Below are 17,420 nucleotides of genomic sequence, written 5' to 3'. Positions count from 1 at the left end.
ACCTTAGTAACTTTTAGAGTCAGTGCTACATTCCTTACTCCTTTTCTGCTTGTCATTTCCCTTGGCTATTCAGTATTGCAAGTTAAAGGATGAAGTCTTTCTATTTACTTAGCTAAGTTAATGTTTAAACTATATCTATAGTGGTGTTTTCATTTTAAAATAAGGTTAAAGTCTTTTCAAATGTTAAATAAAACTGTGGTATTTCAGCAATGATTTTAACATTTGAATGACAGTAGCTCAGGTTTATGGTTCTTCATTCTTTGAAGTGTTGAATATTTCTAGTCTTTTTTGATCAGATGCTTTCTATGTGAGCTAAAAAATACTTTATACTTTGTTGAAAAATGTTTAGATTTCTAAGCAGCTATTTCATGACTTTGGTGGACTATGGATCTAATTATGTCCAATTTCCACAGGTATCTTCTCTTAATGGATCTTCAAGATAGAAATGAAAAGCTCTTTTATAGAGTGCTAATGTCTGACCTTGAGAAATTCATGCCTATTGTTTATACCCCCACTGTGGGTCTGGCTTGCCAGCAATATAGTTTAGTATTTCGGAAGCCCAGGTATGTAAACTTTTATTTTAAATACAACGTGTAGTGTCTGTCTTTATTAATTTTTTTGTAAAGTTTTTGTAATAATTAAAAAAAATTATTGAATGAAATTAAAGTTTGGAAAAATCTAAATCAAACTTCATTTAAAAGAACATTAAAGGGGCCGGCCCCGTGGCACAAGCAGTTAAGTGCGCGCGCTCCACTGCGGTGGCCCGCGGTTTGCTGGTTCTGATCCCGGGCGCGCACCGACTCACCGCTTGGCAAGCCATGCTGTGGCAGCGTCCCATATAAAGTGGAGGAAGATGGGCACAGATGTTAGCCCAGAGCCAGTCTTCCTCAGCAAAAAGAGGAGGATTGCCAGATGTTAGCTCAGGACCAATCTTCCTCATTAAAAAAAAAAAAGAACATTAAATATAAATATATGTAACATTAAAAAAATATAGTATTTTCTTTCTAGATTTAAGATCATGGGAAAGTATTTATTTATAAACCAATTTAGATTTCTTTTTACAGACAGTAAATTAACTTGTTTTTTGTTTGGAAAGAAAGTAATTGATCATAATTAAGCTTGTCTTTGAGAAGTTAATTACCACTATTATGTACACAATTTATAAGTTAGAACAAAGATTCCAAATTTTTCTGAAAATGAGGAGTATATTATTTTCTAAATTCACAGTTGGCGTTAAAGTAGCTCTTTTGTTGCTTTCCCTTAAGTGAAATAGTAGTCACCTTTAAAGATATGTAAAATATAGAATACAAGTTTTCTAAATCCATAGCTTTAGTTTATTCATTATATTACTTTAATATAATTTTTCTAAATCTATAGCTTTACTTCATTATGTTACTTTAAATACTTTTGAAACAAGGAACAATTGAAATAAATAAATATTAATACTTTTAACAGCAGCAACAATAAAAACTCAAGTTGACTCTATTTGTGCTACTTGTAGTTCTGAATTTAAAGATAAAAAAATAAATGTTTATAAGTTTATACCACAAATATAAAAGCCTATTGAAAGTACTGTCATTGAAAGGAGTAATTCAGAGGTAATGTCTGCAAGTTAGATTGAATATTTGGGTTTCATGTAGATATGTTGATGTAGTGGTAATATTTAGTACACTTGTGCCACATTACCCTTTGTATAAAGAAAAGAATTAGCCACATCATTCCTTGTATGAAGAGAAGAATTAAATATCTGTAGATCACCATCTATTAAATTATATTAATAGCACATCTCTATTTTGCATTTATACAACGACTATATTAACAGTGAATAAATATTTTTTCGTAGAAGAATAAGAGTTAGAATTTAGCTGGTAATTGTATTGTGAAGAATAATTCTTTTTGGGGGTATATAAGTATATTATTTTTTAATCATACAAACAATACATATTCATTATTGAAAAAATGGGAAAATATAAATATACAGAAGGAAAAAATACTTTAAAAGCACCTAATGTCATCATACCAAAAACCCTGATACACGTAAATATGGATTGTTTTCCTTACAGAAGGGATCGTACTATATAAACCTTACCTTACTGTCTTCTCTGAGTGATGTCATAAACATCTGTCCATGTCTGTAAAATATATTTCTACATAAAAAAAGAATCTTAATAAAAGCACCGTATATAAAACTTGGCTGTTTTAAAATGTAATTTAAGCATATTTATTGAAATTCTAAGATTTCTGTGAGATTCTGAGAAATGCTAACAACTATAAGAAATGTAGAAGAGCTTAGCTCAAAGTATTTGGGTTGAAGTTGACACAGAAATCTCAATAGCAACAGTTATTTTTTGAGCACTTACTATGTACTAGATGATTTTTTTAAGGGCTTGGGATACGTTGGTGTACATATAGATCTAAGAGCAGAAGAGACAGGCAGAGGGAAATAAAAAATAAGCAAATTGTCTAGACTGTTGAAAGATAATAAGCGTTACGGAAAAAGAAAGAGTAGAGCAGGAAAAGGGGGATCCAGAGTGTCAGTTGCTTGGTGGGGGGGAGGGGCAGGTGCAATTTTAAATAGAGCGGACAGAGTAGGCCTCATTGGAAGATGATATTGGAGGAGTGAGAGGGGAAGTCATGTAGATACATGGGAAACGTGCCAGGCAGGAGGAATAGTCAGTGCCAAGGCACTAAGTGGGAACATGCCTGGAGACCAGGAGCAGCCAGGAGACCAGTGTGGCTGGAGTGGAGTGAGAGAGGGGAGAACAGGAGATGAGGTCACAGATGTAGGATGAATGAGAGGGTACAGAAGCTGTAGTTTCTTGCAGGCTTTTTAAAAGAACGTTGGCTTTTACTGTTAGTTAAATGCGTAGAAAAATCTGGTAGCCTGGTTGGCAGGCTATTGCAGTGAACTCAGTGAGAGATGACAGTGGCTCAGATTGGGAGGGTAGCAATGGAATTAGGGGTAACAGTTCAGATTCTGGATAAAGATAAAGAAATCACAAGGATTTCCTGTTGGATTGGAGGCTTCCTAGAGCATTGGTTAAGAGTATTGACTCTGGAGTAGATTGCCTATTTTCACTTACTGGTTTTGCCACTTGTTTTAGTTTCAAATAAATTATTTAATCTTTCTGTGCTTCAGTTTCCTCCTCTGTAACATGGGGATAATACTAAAGCCCACCATCCTTTATTGACATTTTTTAAATCCAAAACTTTGAAAACCAAAACATTAAAAAAAAAATCTCATTTGGGACAAAATCTGATCTATCTGAACCCATTTGGTGGCAAAACTTGAACTGAATTTATAGTATTTATCTGATTTAGTGTCATTTGTTTTTCTTTAGAAGTATTAATATATTTGATTACAAGGGGCTTTGTCAAAAATAAATAAGTTAGCTAGATAGCTAGCTAGATAGATAGAGGGGTGGGGGAGAAGAAGAGGTTGGGCAGGAGGTAGCACAGCGTTTGTAACAAAATGCTCACCAGTGTTGAAACTAGGTAGAGGTATTGTTTAAACTTTTCTGCAGTATTTGAAATTTAAGTAAAGGAACACTTTATTAACAGAGAAAGTAAAATTTCTAAAACTATTTCTGTATGATCTCTTTATGACAGTTTTCATGTTGATTTTTAACGTGTATATTTTGTTAAACTTTTGATGACCTTGCAGTTCTTTAGCAGAATAATTCTCATGGCTTCTCCCATGGTAATAAAAAAAGGAACTTATGTGACAATGTGTGTGGCATATGTTTAGACATTGTATTTAATTAGAAAGAAAATTGTGATTGTGTTCGAATAATGTTGGATCTTTTCATGCATCAATTAACATATAGAGTATTCTTTTTTTTTAAGGGAAAATTGACAGATGTCTCTTATACCTTTCCTACTGCAACAGCAGGTGTTCTAAGACATTCAGAAAGTGAGCAGGAGGATTATGCCTCTTATTATATTTACTTTATGGATTTGGTGGTAGCAGTTAGGAACATAATTAGTGAAAGTTAAGGGTTAATACAAGTACTTACTACAGTTGCAAACAGGTATATCTTTTGATCTCATACTTTTTCATTTATCTTAACGATATGATACTTTTCTATGGCTAGATATTTATTTTTCATTTTGAATATGGCATTAAAATCTGACTAGGTATCCAAAAGTAAATTCTTATATGAGTAACTCTACTTCCAAAAATTTTTTCGTAAGGCGTGACACTGGAATATCTATTTATTGGTTTTGTGTGAAATTTCTTTTCTCTGTGGCATAGATACTTTGTGTGGGTTTTTCAAGATGTCGTGGATAATGACTTTTAAGAATGTTGTTGAGTTCGCTTGGAATATCTCATTCCCACGTGCCCATAATGTTTTAATTCTTGCAGGATTTCCAATATTTGGTAGTACAATATGCTTACATCAGCACACCTAATTGTGGCTAATTTGTTGACAGAGGTGTGATTTTTGGAAGCTAGAGACAATTCTTTATGTATTTTTGCAGAATGCTGAGCCTATTGTGTTACTTAAGTTACTTGCATTCTGTGAAACTTTTTTTTGAAGAAAAGTTTTCTGCAAATTGATAATGCAGGTATATGTAAAGGATAGCTAAAGCAGATTTACATAATTTCTTTGGAAATATTTCTACCTGCTATATTTTACACTGCATTTTCTAAGAATCATCTCCTTCTCTTGTGAGTTCTTATTAGCTATATATTATTTTACCATGCCTTTGGTATTAATCATGTTCCTATGCTTGATATTTCTAATGTTCTATCAAAGTACTGTTGGTCTCTTTTTAAAAATTTTTTTGAGGTGTAAGTGACATATAACATTATATTAGTTTCAGGTGTACAACATAATGATTTTATATTTGTATATGATGCAAAATGATCACCACAATAACTCTAGTTAACATCTATCACTAAACATAGTCACAAAAATTTTTTTTCTTGTGATGAGAACTTTTAAGATCTCTCTTAGCAACTTTCAAATATGCAGTACAGTAGTATTAACTATAGTCACCATGCTGTATATTACATCTCCATGACTTATTTATTTTATAACTGGAAATTTGTACCTTTTGACCCCCTCACACACTTTGCCCAGCCCCTACTCCCCACCTCTGGCAGCCACCAATCTGTTCTCTTTATCTGTGAGTTCAGTTTTTCTTCCCCCTTGTTCTCTTTTGTTGACATTTTACTGTTCATTTCGTCCCAACTAGATTGTAAACATCTAGAGAGAAGGGATCGTATTTTATAAATTATTCCTGTATTTCCCATGCTATTTAAGCTTAGTGCCTGGTTGGTGCTGACTTACTATATGTTATTTGCTACCTCATAGAAATAGTAACTTAATATTACTCTATTCACCCACTCACATAGAAAAACATAAAGTATTGATATGTTCTTTATATCTCCTACTGTTTAAGCATATTATTCTAACAGGTAAATTCTCATAAATAATAGATCTGAAAGAAATTGGACTCACTCCCAGGAATCAGGCTGTGAGGAAGTAAAATTTTGATTAAATATAGACAATAAAACCTTAAACTAATATTACACTCCTTTCAACTACTCATCTTTATACAGTACATCACTGATATGATTTTGGCAAAAAGGATAAGCTAATAAAACAGTTTGTTGGTGATAGTTTTTTTAAAAAGCATTCCCAAAGTCTGTTCTGACTAGTATCATTGATTAGTTTGCCAAAAGTTATGGTTAAAAAAGGATTCAGTGCTCAAGGTAATTGGAGAAAACTTGAATTAAATAAAATTAAACGGGATTCTTTACTGTAAGATTTCTCAGAATAAGACTTATTTTGCGTGTTTTTGGAGGAGGGGATTAGATTTAATATAGATGCTACAGCTAGCATAATTCTTGGCACAAAGTAGCTGTTCCCAAGGAGTGGTTATTACAACTGATATTATTATAAGTCCCAGGTTTCTTGATGACTAAATGGATGATGGTATCATTCGTTGAGTTTTAGAATAATGGAATATATTTGTAAGGGAGATAGAAAGTTCTTTTTAGGACATGTTGAGTTTTAAAATGTCTTTGGGACTTCCAAGAAGGAGGAGTCTAGTAGGTAATTAAATGTATGGACCTGGAACTTAGTAGATCGTATATTTAAAGTTCCTAGTATTTTAACTCATGCACTACATAAATGGTACCTGTTTTGATTTTGACAATGACGAAGATTATCAAGACTAATTGTCAAAGAGAATCAGTCAATAAGAATATGTTTTGTTTTTTTGCTTTATTTTTTCCCAGAAACTTCTTAGACAAATGCTTAAAAGGAAGTATTAAGATAAACCAAAACAAAATACTAGAATAGTTTTTCTACATTTTTTTTTTTTGTTTGTGTACATATTTTCTTTGGAATTCTCAAAAGGACTTGAGTAGAGTTGTCATTATTTAATTTGTGAGCACTAAGCTTTCCTTATTACCCCATGTGCAATTTCATATGAAGATGTCTACCTCGTAGTATAGAAACGGTCATAACTATGACCATGATTAGACCATGATTAGAAATGGAGATTGTTTATTCATACAGAAACATAGTTTTTGTAGATATGCCAAAAGTTCAGCAAATTTTGTAGTCTTATAGAGTGAGGGTGTCAGTTTTAATTGATATTTGGTTTGTGAAATAGCATAAGAAAAGAAGCTTAAAAGGAATAAATGTAAAAAGAAACCTTCCCAAAGCGAATATTTCTTTAACCCAAGAATGTTCTCATTCTATAGTGCAGATTACAATTATAATAACTATCAAATGAACAGTTAATAGAATGGAAACTTTCATATTGTTCTTGTTTTATAAATTTTCTCGTTTTAAATCTACCTAGTTTTCTTAAACATAATCTGTTTTTCTGATGCACTATACAGGTATATGATGGCAATTTTACTTGAAGTTATAAGTACTTCAGTAACTCAGTAATTATAAATAAAGAGAGTTTCAGTTACTTATGGAAAAGAAACATGGTTTCACAGCCAGTTTTAATAGCTGTAAGTTAAATGTTTAACCCTTGAAGTAAGGCTGTGGCACTTTTCAATAGTTTCATGTTGTCTAGTTGTTACAGGACCATTGTGATGTAAACTGGCACATGACCCAGTGCCGGGAGGTTAATAGACGTCACTTGCTCTCCTAGGTCATCTCACTCTCAGAGATATGGGAGTTTCTGGGAAGGGTTGAGAGGAGGAAGTCCTAGAGACCAGAGCTGCCCAGGTGGACCAGGACTATTCTTCATAGGGTTTGGCTTTCTTCACTTAAGCCACTTTAGAATCTTTAGAAATATTTAGGAGACTTTTGAGAACCAGGGAATATTTTTGGCTTACAGCTCTGGTTTAGTTTGTAATTTTTATTTTTTACTGTATTAGGATTTTCTACATCTCTAGAAATTCAGATAATTGGTGTTTAAGAGAGCAACTAATTTTTTATTGCCTCTAGAAAAGTGACCATTTTAATGTTAGATATTAATAAACTTTTCACAATTTACCTACAGTAATAAACCTTTGATTTTGATTTATACTTATTCTAAAATATTTTGTTCATTTATTTCATTTTCTTTGAAATAGGCGTAATATTTGCATCTACCTTATTTTAAAGTATGAAAAAAGGCACTACAGAGTAGAATTTTTTTTGAAAGATATGAAGCAAGTTACATAATATCTGGACTAGTCCAAGACTCTTGTTACCTCAGTTAATTTTTTAGAGATAATTATTTGCAAAAAGTTGATTTTCACTTATGGAGATGTAGATGATGATTTCTTGAACTACTAACTAATTCAAATTGACTTTTTTTGAGCAGACTAAATGTCATATTTATGAAAATGTGTGTGACTTGTGCTAAATAGGAGTGAGGTAGAATATCCTATATCTTAAGTACTGGAAGTTCAGTGTGCCCAGAAGTAATTTAAAATACCAAACTATCTTCTTTCCTAAGTATTGCCTTAATTAGGAAAAATTTGGAGAATGGAAACAATGTAGGCATGGTTCTAACATTAATTCTTCACATCAAAATCTAAGGATTGTGTAAATGTATGTTTAGACATATAAATCTCTTTAGCAAGGCAGTGAAACTTATCTTTTCTTGTAAAAGACTAAAAAGTGTAAAGTAACAGTTCATCGAGTCTCCATATTCATCTAGAGGCTTTAAGTGTGGAAAACTTGAATGGAAATTTAGGTTTAGGATCCAAAAATAACCGCCACAATCTATGTGGTACACCCACCCAGGTGTTTTTATTTTAGTTTACACATAGCATGTGGAAAATTAAGAAAAATTGCCAAGTTTTATCTCAGATAGTTTTTATGAAACTGTATTATTTTGGGCATTATTATATATTTTTAAGGATTATAAATCCTAGTTTTCATTACTAAAAATAAAGAGTTTTTAAAAAGGGTCGCAATAGTTCTTTACATCACATGCCCAGATCGCCTGTGGAGTATTGTGTTGAGTTTTGGATGCCATAGCTTTCAAGGGTCATTGGCAAACTGAGATATATCCAGAGAAGAGCAACCACAGCAGTGACAGTTACTGAAAACTTGTTATATAAGAAAGAGTTGGAGGAAATAGAAATGTTTAGCCTAAGAGAAAAGACTTGAAAGGAATATAGTTCAGTCTTCAATTATTTGAAAGATTTTCCTGTGAAAAAAGAGTATACTTGCATGGTATAGCCTGAGAATGTAGAACTGAAATCAGTGGGTGGAAGTTATTACAGAGATATAGATTTATTAACTTCAAGGTAAAGGAAGCTTTTCTGATCATTTAACTATCTGACATTGGAATAGACTTCCTTATTCTCCATCATTGGAAATATTCACATGGTTTGGATAATCACTGCTTGTGCATATTATAAATGAGATTCTTGCATCGGATGTGATTGTAAAATAGTTGAATTTTATTTTATTTTATTTTATTTTATTTATTTTTTATTTTTTTAAAATAGTTGAATTTTAAAGTCGCTTTTTTTGTATGTGTGTGTGCGTGAGTAAGATTAGCCCTGAGCTAACATCTGTTGCCAATCCTCCTCTTTTTGCTGAGGAAGATTGGCCCTAGGCTAACATCTGTGCCCATCTTCCTCTACTTTATATGGGACGCCACCACAGCATGGCTTGACAAGCGATGCGTTGGTCCGCGCCTGGGATCTGAACATGCGAACCCCATTCCACCGAAGCAGAACTCGCGAACTTAACTGCTATGCCACTGGGCCAGCCCCTTAAAGTCACCTTTAACTAGAAAATTCAGTGAATTTTTAAAAGAGTAGCCTACAGATGAATAATTTCAGGTATTTGGAACATCTCACAACTAACTCATATATCATTTCAAATAATCCTGCTTTCCACTTCAGAAAGTTTTTTAGTAATAACTTTTAATCACAATTTTAGGAATTATTAAAAATAGATTTTCAAGTAAGAAGGATTTTAAACAGATTTAAAGTGATTTGATGACACATCTCATCAAAATTCCTACTCCCTCCCCCAAACAAGCACACAAACACATGGCAGTTTACACAGCTGTATCCTGGCTGTAATGTTTTGGTTTCAACATTTCTCCAATTTGAATGGATAAAAAGTTTCATATTGACATTTTCTTATTTGAAGTAATTACATTCTTCTGATCTAATTTTTTATTTTTTTGGTGGTTTTTTCAGACTGTGTTTCTGTATAGGCTTTTTTTTCTTTTTCTTTTTGTGAGGAAGATTAGCCCTGAGCTAACATCCATGCTAATCCTCCTCTTTTGCTGAGGAAGACCAGCTCTGAGCTAACATCTATTGCCAATCCTCCTCCTTTTTTTCTTCCCCAAAGCCCCAGTAGATAGTTGTATGTCATAGTTGCACATCCTCTATAGGCTTTTAACCTCTTATTTACTTTTATATGTTTTCCTTATATTAGTTGCAATTTAGCTAGAAGAGAAATTCTTAGGAAGAATCTAAACTGAGGCAGTTCCCACCCTCTCCCACTGGCCTCTGCCGCCCAGATCAGTAGTTGAGGAGAAATAGCCAGGTTAGAGTTTGCTTTTATTACGTTTTCCAAAATTTCCTACATGCTTCTCAGGTGTGCTTCTGAAAATTTGGAGGTTTGTTTTCATCGGTTTTCTAAACAAAATAATCTATATTTAATATCGTCTAAAAATTATTTTATATATCTTTAAAAATGTTAGATATTTTATACCTAGACCATTTTATAGTATCAATTTTAACCTTTAAAGTAAAGGCATAATTGAAATTGTCAATTTTAGCTCAATACTATGTATTTTATAATAATGTTTTACATTCCCTGTAGTAAATTTATAAAATATTGATATAATTCCAAGTATATAATTATCTACTTCAAATAAATCATAAAAGTTGTTGAATTTTATTTCTTTCTAAGCAAAGAAATTTCTCACTTAACAATATAAATCCTAGTCTTAATATGATTGGTGGCTGAATGAATGACATTTATAATAATTTTGATGGTATCATATTTTACAAAAATAGTGCTGCCTTGTGAAATAAAGCAATTTCGCTATGAAATGAGGTAATTTATTTTAAAAGCTGAAAATGTGTGTGTTATTTCCCTAATGGAAAGTTAATTTTTATTGACAATGTGCCAAATAAATGCCAGCTGTCTGATGAATTCAGTATTACCTTAGGATTCTTTCCAGTGTTTTCTACCATAGAAAATATTTTAATATTAATTATCACAACAACATCTGTTAATCTGTACTTAATTACTTGGTATGCTCATACTAGTTTTAAAATGAGTAAATGAAGGACTTATCTAAAATTATTTTTATGTACATTTTCAGTTCACATTTATTTGGAAACAGTAGTTGAGTTGTGGTATGTGGAGATGGAATTATTAACGTTTGGTAGTTGTTGATTTTTTTAATCCACTCATTTTATAATTGAAAACAATCATTCCAAGGAAACTCAGTATCACCCAGGTAGTAAGTGCCAGAGTTGGGACTTGAACTCATGTTTTCTACCTTCTAGTCCTCTGTATTAGTTAGAGTTCTCCAGAGAAACAGAACTAATGGTATGTGTCTCTACCTGTGTGTGTGTGTGTGTGTGTGTGTGTGTGTATGGAGAGAGAGATTTATTTTAAGGAATTGGCTCACACAATTGTGGAAGTTGGCAAGTTCAAAATCTGCAGGGTAGACCAACAAGCTGGAGACCCAGGGAAGAGTTGATGCTGCAGTTGACTCCAAAAAATAGTCTGCTGGCAGAATTCCCTCTTCTTTTGGGGAGGTCAGTCTTTGCTCTTAAGGCCTTCAACTGATTGGATGAGGCCCATCCATGTTATGGAGGGTAATCTGCTTTACTCAAAGTCTACTGATTTAAGTGTTAATCATGTCTAAAAAAAATACCTTCACAGCAATGTCTAGCATAATGTTTGACCAAATATCTGAGAACCATGCCTAGCCAAGTTGACACACAAAATTAACCATCACATCCCCCCAGACCAATGTTGAGGCTTCTTAGTTTGGTTATGTTTTCTGCCTTGGGTCTGAGTTGTTCAGAGAAGCTGCACTCTTATCATGTAGCTTCTTGGACTTTTCCTCGTTGACTAATATGTGTTCTGATTTTCAGAAGCTAAAATTATATATTATGTTTGTTAATTAAGATTATTCTCCCAAATACTGGAGTATTTACATGTAAAGAATTGCATGTATTGCTTTCTAGAAGAGCTTAATCTTAACAGATGTTTCATAAGAATATTGTTCAAATATGGTTTCATTTTAAAAAGTTTCTAACAGTAATTGAATTAATGACAGTAATTTAACATTTAAACCTTGTTTTAGAAATTTTCAAATAACGCTGTTGATGACTTAGTTCTTCCAGAAGGTCCTTGCTTTATTTTCTTCTCAACTCTGCTACTTCTTCAAAATCTTTTTGCTGATTCTCTGTGTTCATTATTTCTTCTCCCCTTCCTTTCTTTAACAGAAATTTATTTAGTGTCTGCTGCATGGCACTTGACTAATATGAGAATAGGTAAACAAAAGACATTTTCTGCCTTTGTGGAATTTACAGGTGATATTCAAGTGAACAAAAAAATACTTGAGTGCAGCTTGTATTATGAAGGAAATGAACAAGGGACAGTGATAAAGAATAACAAGGGGATTTCCTTTCATGGTGTAGTCAGGGATGTGTCACTGACACCTGAGGGATGAGGAGCTGGCTTGTGAAGACCAGAAAAAAAGCATTTGAGGCTGAGGAGATAGCATGTTCAAAAGGTCTGGAAGTGGGGAGAGTGGCATGAGACGAGGTTTGAGATAGACAAGAGTCACATGCAGGGCCTTGGGGGTCATGGTGAGTTTTATTGTTCTTGATGATCCATTTGGGAAGCTATTGAGGTGTTTGAAGCAGAGGAAAGATAGCACCCAATTAAAGTTTTAAAAGTTATTCTGGCTGCTCTGTGGATAAAAGACTGGAAATTTGGGGCTAGAATGAAAATGGGAAGACCAGTAAGAAGACTGTTGTGACATTGGCTCCACTTCCGTCAGTCCTGATCACTTTGAGTGGACTTGATCCTTTTAGGATATGGAGCAAGGAAATCAACCAAGGCTGTAAACTAACACAGTTGCCAATAGCAGTAACCAATTCACATGGGAATAGCTCTACAGTCTCTTAGTCCTGCAGTGATGGCTGTAAGTAAGTGAGGTGATGTGGGTATACATCACCTAATGTATTTACTCTGACCCTAAAAACATTAGCAGGACATAAGAAGATCTGCTGTACATAAGAATTTCTCAAGCTTGCAGGCTTAGTACAGTTCATTTTATTTATAACCCAAGTCAGGACTCTTACAATCTTGTCCTTTGTCCACTGCACAAATCCATCCTGAACCAATTCTTTCTTCCCCCTCAAGGAGGAGCCAACTAGACCATGTATTATGCTGCCACTAAATACTATTCATTTCCGTGCACCTATTTTTTAAATTAAAATATTATTAATGTGGGGGTGGAGTTCTATAACTCTGCCTGCACAGTTCGCTTTCAGCTGGACCTCCTACTCCACAGAGTTTAACTCCGGCTGTGTTCTTGGCTCACCTCACTCCTGTGGTTGCAAGAATGTAAACACTGCAGCCTTACCCTCCTTATCTCATATATTTCCTCTCCGTGTCCCCTATGAATTCATTGGCTTAACATTTTATTTTCATGAGCTAAATCTTGTACATTTCCCCTCTTTAATATATTTCCTTCTTGATCTGTACAATTGAGTACAGTGATCCACTCCACCCACTAAAATGTCAGTGTTCTCTAATGTTTTCTTCTGGGTCCTATTTTCTTTTTAGTGTATTACTCCTCAGCCTAACATCCTAGTCCCCCAGCTTCCTTAACATTGTAAGGTGCAACACCAACCACTCAATCACCTAAACCAGACACCTCAGAGATATTCAGGATTTTTTTCCTCTTTCTTTCCCTTTTTGAGCCATGTCAATTTTACCTCTTAATTATCTGTTGAATCTCTCTTGTCCATGCAATCCCATTGCCACTCTTTTAGATTAGGCCCTTCTCCCTTCAAAAGAGATTGAGTTTTCAAAAAGGGATGCCTAATTATGTCACTTTCCTGACTAAAATTATTGAATGACTCCTCATTTCCCCCATCATATAATCCAAACTCCTTAGCATGGCATTCTAGGATTTTTCTAATCTGGCTCCTTTGCCTACCTCTCCGTCTTCATTGTTACCCTTTCCTACTTTTCACACCCGGCTCCCCACCTCAAGTTGAGTGTCCCCAAAACCCCTGGGTGCTTTCACAGTCTATATCACATGACATTTAGTAACTGACTGTCTTTTCTCTCTATCTAACTGTCTCTTGACTGCTTTTTTCTTGACGGCAGCAACTCTGTATCCTTCACCTCTACCACAGAACCTAGTAGAACTAGCACAGTCTTTGCTGGGTGGATAAGTGGGCAGTAGAGCATGAATAAACATTGCCAGCTTAGCACGTATGTGCTTTGGATCCCAAGAGGCTTGGTGTAAATCTCTTTATTGCATCTTATTAACTGTGCAATCTTGGTCTGTAACATAAATTCCCATTGTTATTATGTTTAATTATGTAATTATGTAATTATGTTTAAATAAGATGATCTTTCTTAAACCTGTCTTTTGACAGGAGGTAATAGTAGAAATTAAAAACTAATTTATCTGAAGTTCTCAAATATCAAATTATTAACTTATGTAGCAGAAATTTGTTTTTCTAAGTATTGAGACTTTAACACAGACTACTATGGTAGTTCTAACTGGAAGATAATTAGTTATGATGTTATAAAATGTACTTAGTAAAATATAAGAATAGAAAAGGATGGGTATCATATGAATCATCAACTCAAATTATATTTTTAGGATTAGATTTCAAAAAACTATATACAAATGTAAGTTATGTATTATAAATATAGTTAATGAAGATATTTCCAAGACACTAGCAAATCAAGACTCATATAAAAAATTACTGAAGACATGTTTTTATAAGTATTCCTAGAACATAAAGGAAGTTTATATGTTATTCTGCCTCATGACCGTATATTTGGTACTTCCAAGGAAATACAAATATTTCTGAAAACAGATGGAAAATGTTAAGTCTAAGTGATAATGTAAAGTATATAAAGTTTCTCAAGGAACCATTTACCCAGAAAAAAATCCATTTAATATTAGGGAGTTCCCTTTTTTTCACATAAGAACATGAGCTCACTAATTTTTCCAGTAAAATAAATGAAATACTGATGTCGCATACTTCTTTTTGCAAAGATTATTTCTGTACTAAATTTAGCTTCTAATTTATTATCTTGCAGTTATAAGACATTCCTAACATGTGACTGTTAAAGTCTTGGACATGGCGATGTGGTTTCTTTTTCCTTTATTGCTCTTCATTATTTCTCACGTAGCAAAATAGAGCACAGAGTTCACTAAATGATGTGAAAAGTTGTACTAATGAAATGCATTTTATTAGTAACATAAAAAAGGAAGTAATTTGATCACTCTGTATATTAAAGTATGTAACTCAGTAACATGAGCAATACCAAAGAGTATACATATATATATAGAACAGTTTTCCTGTTGCTATTATTTGGAATGAGATACATGCCCCCAAAAATAAAGAATACAAAACAATTCCAGAAGACAATCTTCCTCACTCCTTACCCACAGAAAACCTCCAATGACTGTGGTGGGAAGAATTCCTTGTGGTTGGAAAACAGATGAATAAGTTGCTGGTAGTCTCCTTTATGTATTAAGCTAGTTGAGTTAGTTTAAGAAACCTTTTATATGAAGGATTTCTCTTGTCAAAGTATCTGCTAACTGCCACCTTGAATTTGTATAAAACCTTCCCCCCAATCAATAGACAAACAATTACTGAGCAGACAATACACCTCTCAGCTTGATACTTTAACAATCCAGCAAACTATTCTCAGTGAAGTTTATTTTTGATTTATTCAAGCTGACTTGCAGGCATTCATAACTTAACATTATATCCTGTTTTCTTTTTATCAGGGTCTTTATGAGAAAGAAATACCAAATAGAGAAGGCTCTTCTATAAATTTTATTAAAACTTCTATTGGAAACAATGTCTGATATATTGTTCAATGTCTGTTATATAAAGACCTATTTGATAAATTCCTCTAAAAATTGAAGAAATGCTTTTTTTTCTTTTCTTTTCCAGATGCAGTGGTATACTTCCTTGTATTAGACTTGATAACTAACCCCATTTTCCCTCTTGGGCCTTGGCTCTATTTTACACTCAATTGCAGTAGTTTTCTGTAGACCATCTTCTTTTTCCTCTCTGTCTCCCCCTCACCCCCACTAATTGTCTTAAATGAGTACATCTTGCAAACCCAGATTTTAAACAGTCATTAGCCCTTGAGTTCCCCCCTGGCTAAGTGGAAAGCCCATGTCCTCTAAAAAAAAATAGCATCTTATTAGGATTTCATACCTCCTCCCTCCTCCGGGGTGGGGTGGCTTTCTGCAGCTCAGAGAAAACAGTAAAGCTTGCCAGTCTCTGGATCTCTGTGCTTACTGTCATTTTTCTATGATTTGAATGATTTCATGGTTTTCTTGAATCTGCAACGTGTGTTGGTTACTACCTCAAACCTTTATTAATTTAGTGAGAACATTTATCAATTATTGATTCTGTTTTATTTTAGTTTAAAAGAAAACAAACAAGAACAGAAACTAAAACCATCATTTCAGTCTTTGTTTTGTTTTAATGTTTTATTAGCACCAATCTCTTTGTTTTCCCAGCTATGAACATGTGACATAGTTAATTAGCAAGATCTTGAGGGAGCCTGATGGCTAAGATCCCAAAGGATTTGTATATTTTCTTTCAAATAATTTTTCACTAACCTATTACCTCTCCCTTTTAAACTAATTTGTAGTTACGTATTTGGGAGCTTAAAAGGTTAAATTCTTTTGATTGCCAATATGCTACCAAATATTAGAATAAGTTTGAATATTCCCAATAACTATACTCTCAAGTCTGCAATTGCAGGCTTGAGAGTAACTGTGGTAGTTTCATCAATGCCAAATGATTTTCTTTCCCCTGTCTGAAGAGATGTTCTTGATAAAAACTTAATTTTTTTTCTATTACTTCATGTCATATTATAAATGGGCCAATGTATAACTACACCTTTCAGAGACTTCTACAGCTATTCACGGTGAATGGGAAATGTGAATCCTTAGTAAGAATGGTCTAGAAATAGTAAAAAATAATTTTCACACTTCATATGTTTCATCTTAAATGCAGTGAAAACTGTATTTCTTGGATTCTAAAATCATTGCTAATCCCTTATTAAAGTACATGTATTCTTGTTATGCCACTCAACTGATTTGTCTCAGAATTTTGCTCAATTCTGTGGCCAGTCACATTTAGGGATAAATGTTATTTAACACTGAACTTTTGTATCATGTAAGGAGCTAAGATGGCACATCCATCAACATCAGTGAAAACTCATGTGTGTTTTTTACTGTAGAGCAGTGATCATCATGCTATTTTGCTTGCAAAACCCTTAGAATTTTGAAAAACTGTGTACCCCTTGCCTTTCTTAACTTGACATGTAAAAACTTTTATCATAAGTGTGAATAGTTGCTGGAATGTAGTTTCCAGCATGTTTAAATTATTGACATATCAAAATAAAACTGTTCTACCTTTCATTTAAATGTACCCAAAGGAATATAATCTTATATATTCCATCATCCATTTAAACTATACCAAAACAAATGCTTCTTTAACAGAAATATTGCAATGTTCTTTTTTCTCCTTGAATTTATATTTTAATTCCACTCCTGTTCGTGATTTTATCCTAATCTAATACAATTTAATGCTTGAAAGTCTTTTATTGATCAAGCATTATACATCTGTGCAGCAAAACTATGTATATAAAATGACATTAATGTTTTTATTCTCTGTAATTAAAGCTCCAACTGTTAAAAATTTCTATTAGGATTATTAGTAGTATACAATA

General features: G+C 33.4%; 1 protein-coding gene across 3 annotated transcripts in view; it reads left to right on the top strand.

Moving 5' to 3' along the window:
• Positions 1-17,420, top strand: part of ME1 (malic enzyme 1) — a 191,427-nt gene that overhangs the window by 27,114 nt on the left and 146,893 nt on the right. For all 3 annotated transcript variants that reach the window (XM_004422071.2, XM_087443832.1, XM_087443833.1), the window contains exon 3: positions 414-563. In XM_004422071.2, coding sequence (XP_004422128.1) covers positions 414-563 — 150 coding nt within the window. The remainder of the gene's footprint in view (positions 1-413; positions 564-17,420) is intronic.

The sequence above is a fragment of the Ceratotherium simum genome, chromosome 19, assembly GCF_057802395.1.
Source record: "Ceratotherium simum simum isolate JZ-2026a chromosome 19, ASM5780239v1, whole genome shotgun sequence".
Lineage (NCBI taxonomy): Eukaryota > Metazoa > Chordata > Mammalia > Perissodactyla > Rhinocerotidae > Ceratotherium > Ceratotherium simum.
The sequence above is the reverse complement of the archived record's forward strand: the minus strand, read 5'-3'. Positions and strand labels throughout refer to the sequence as shown.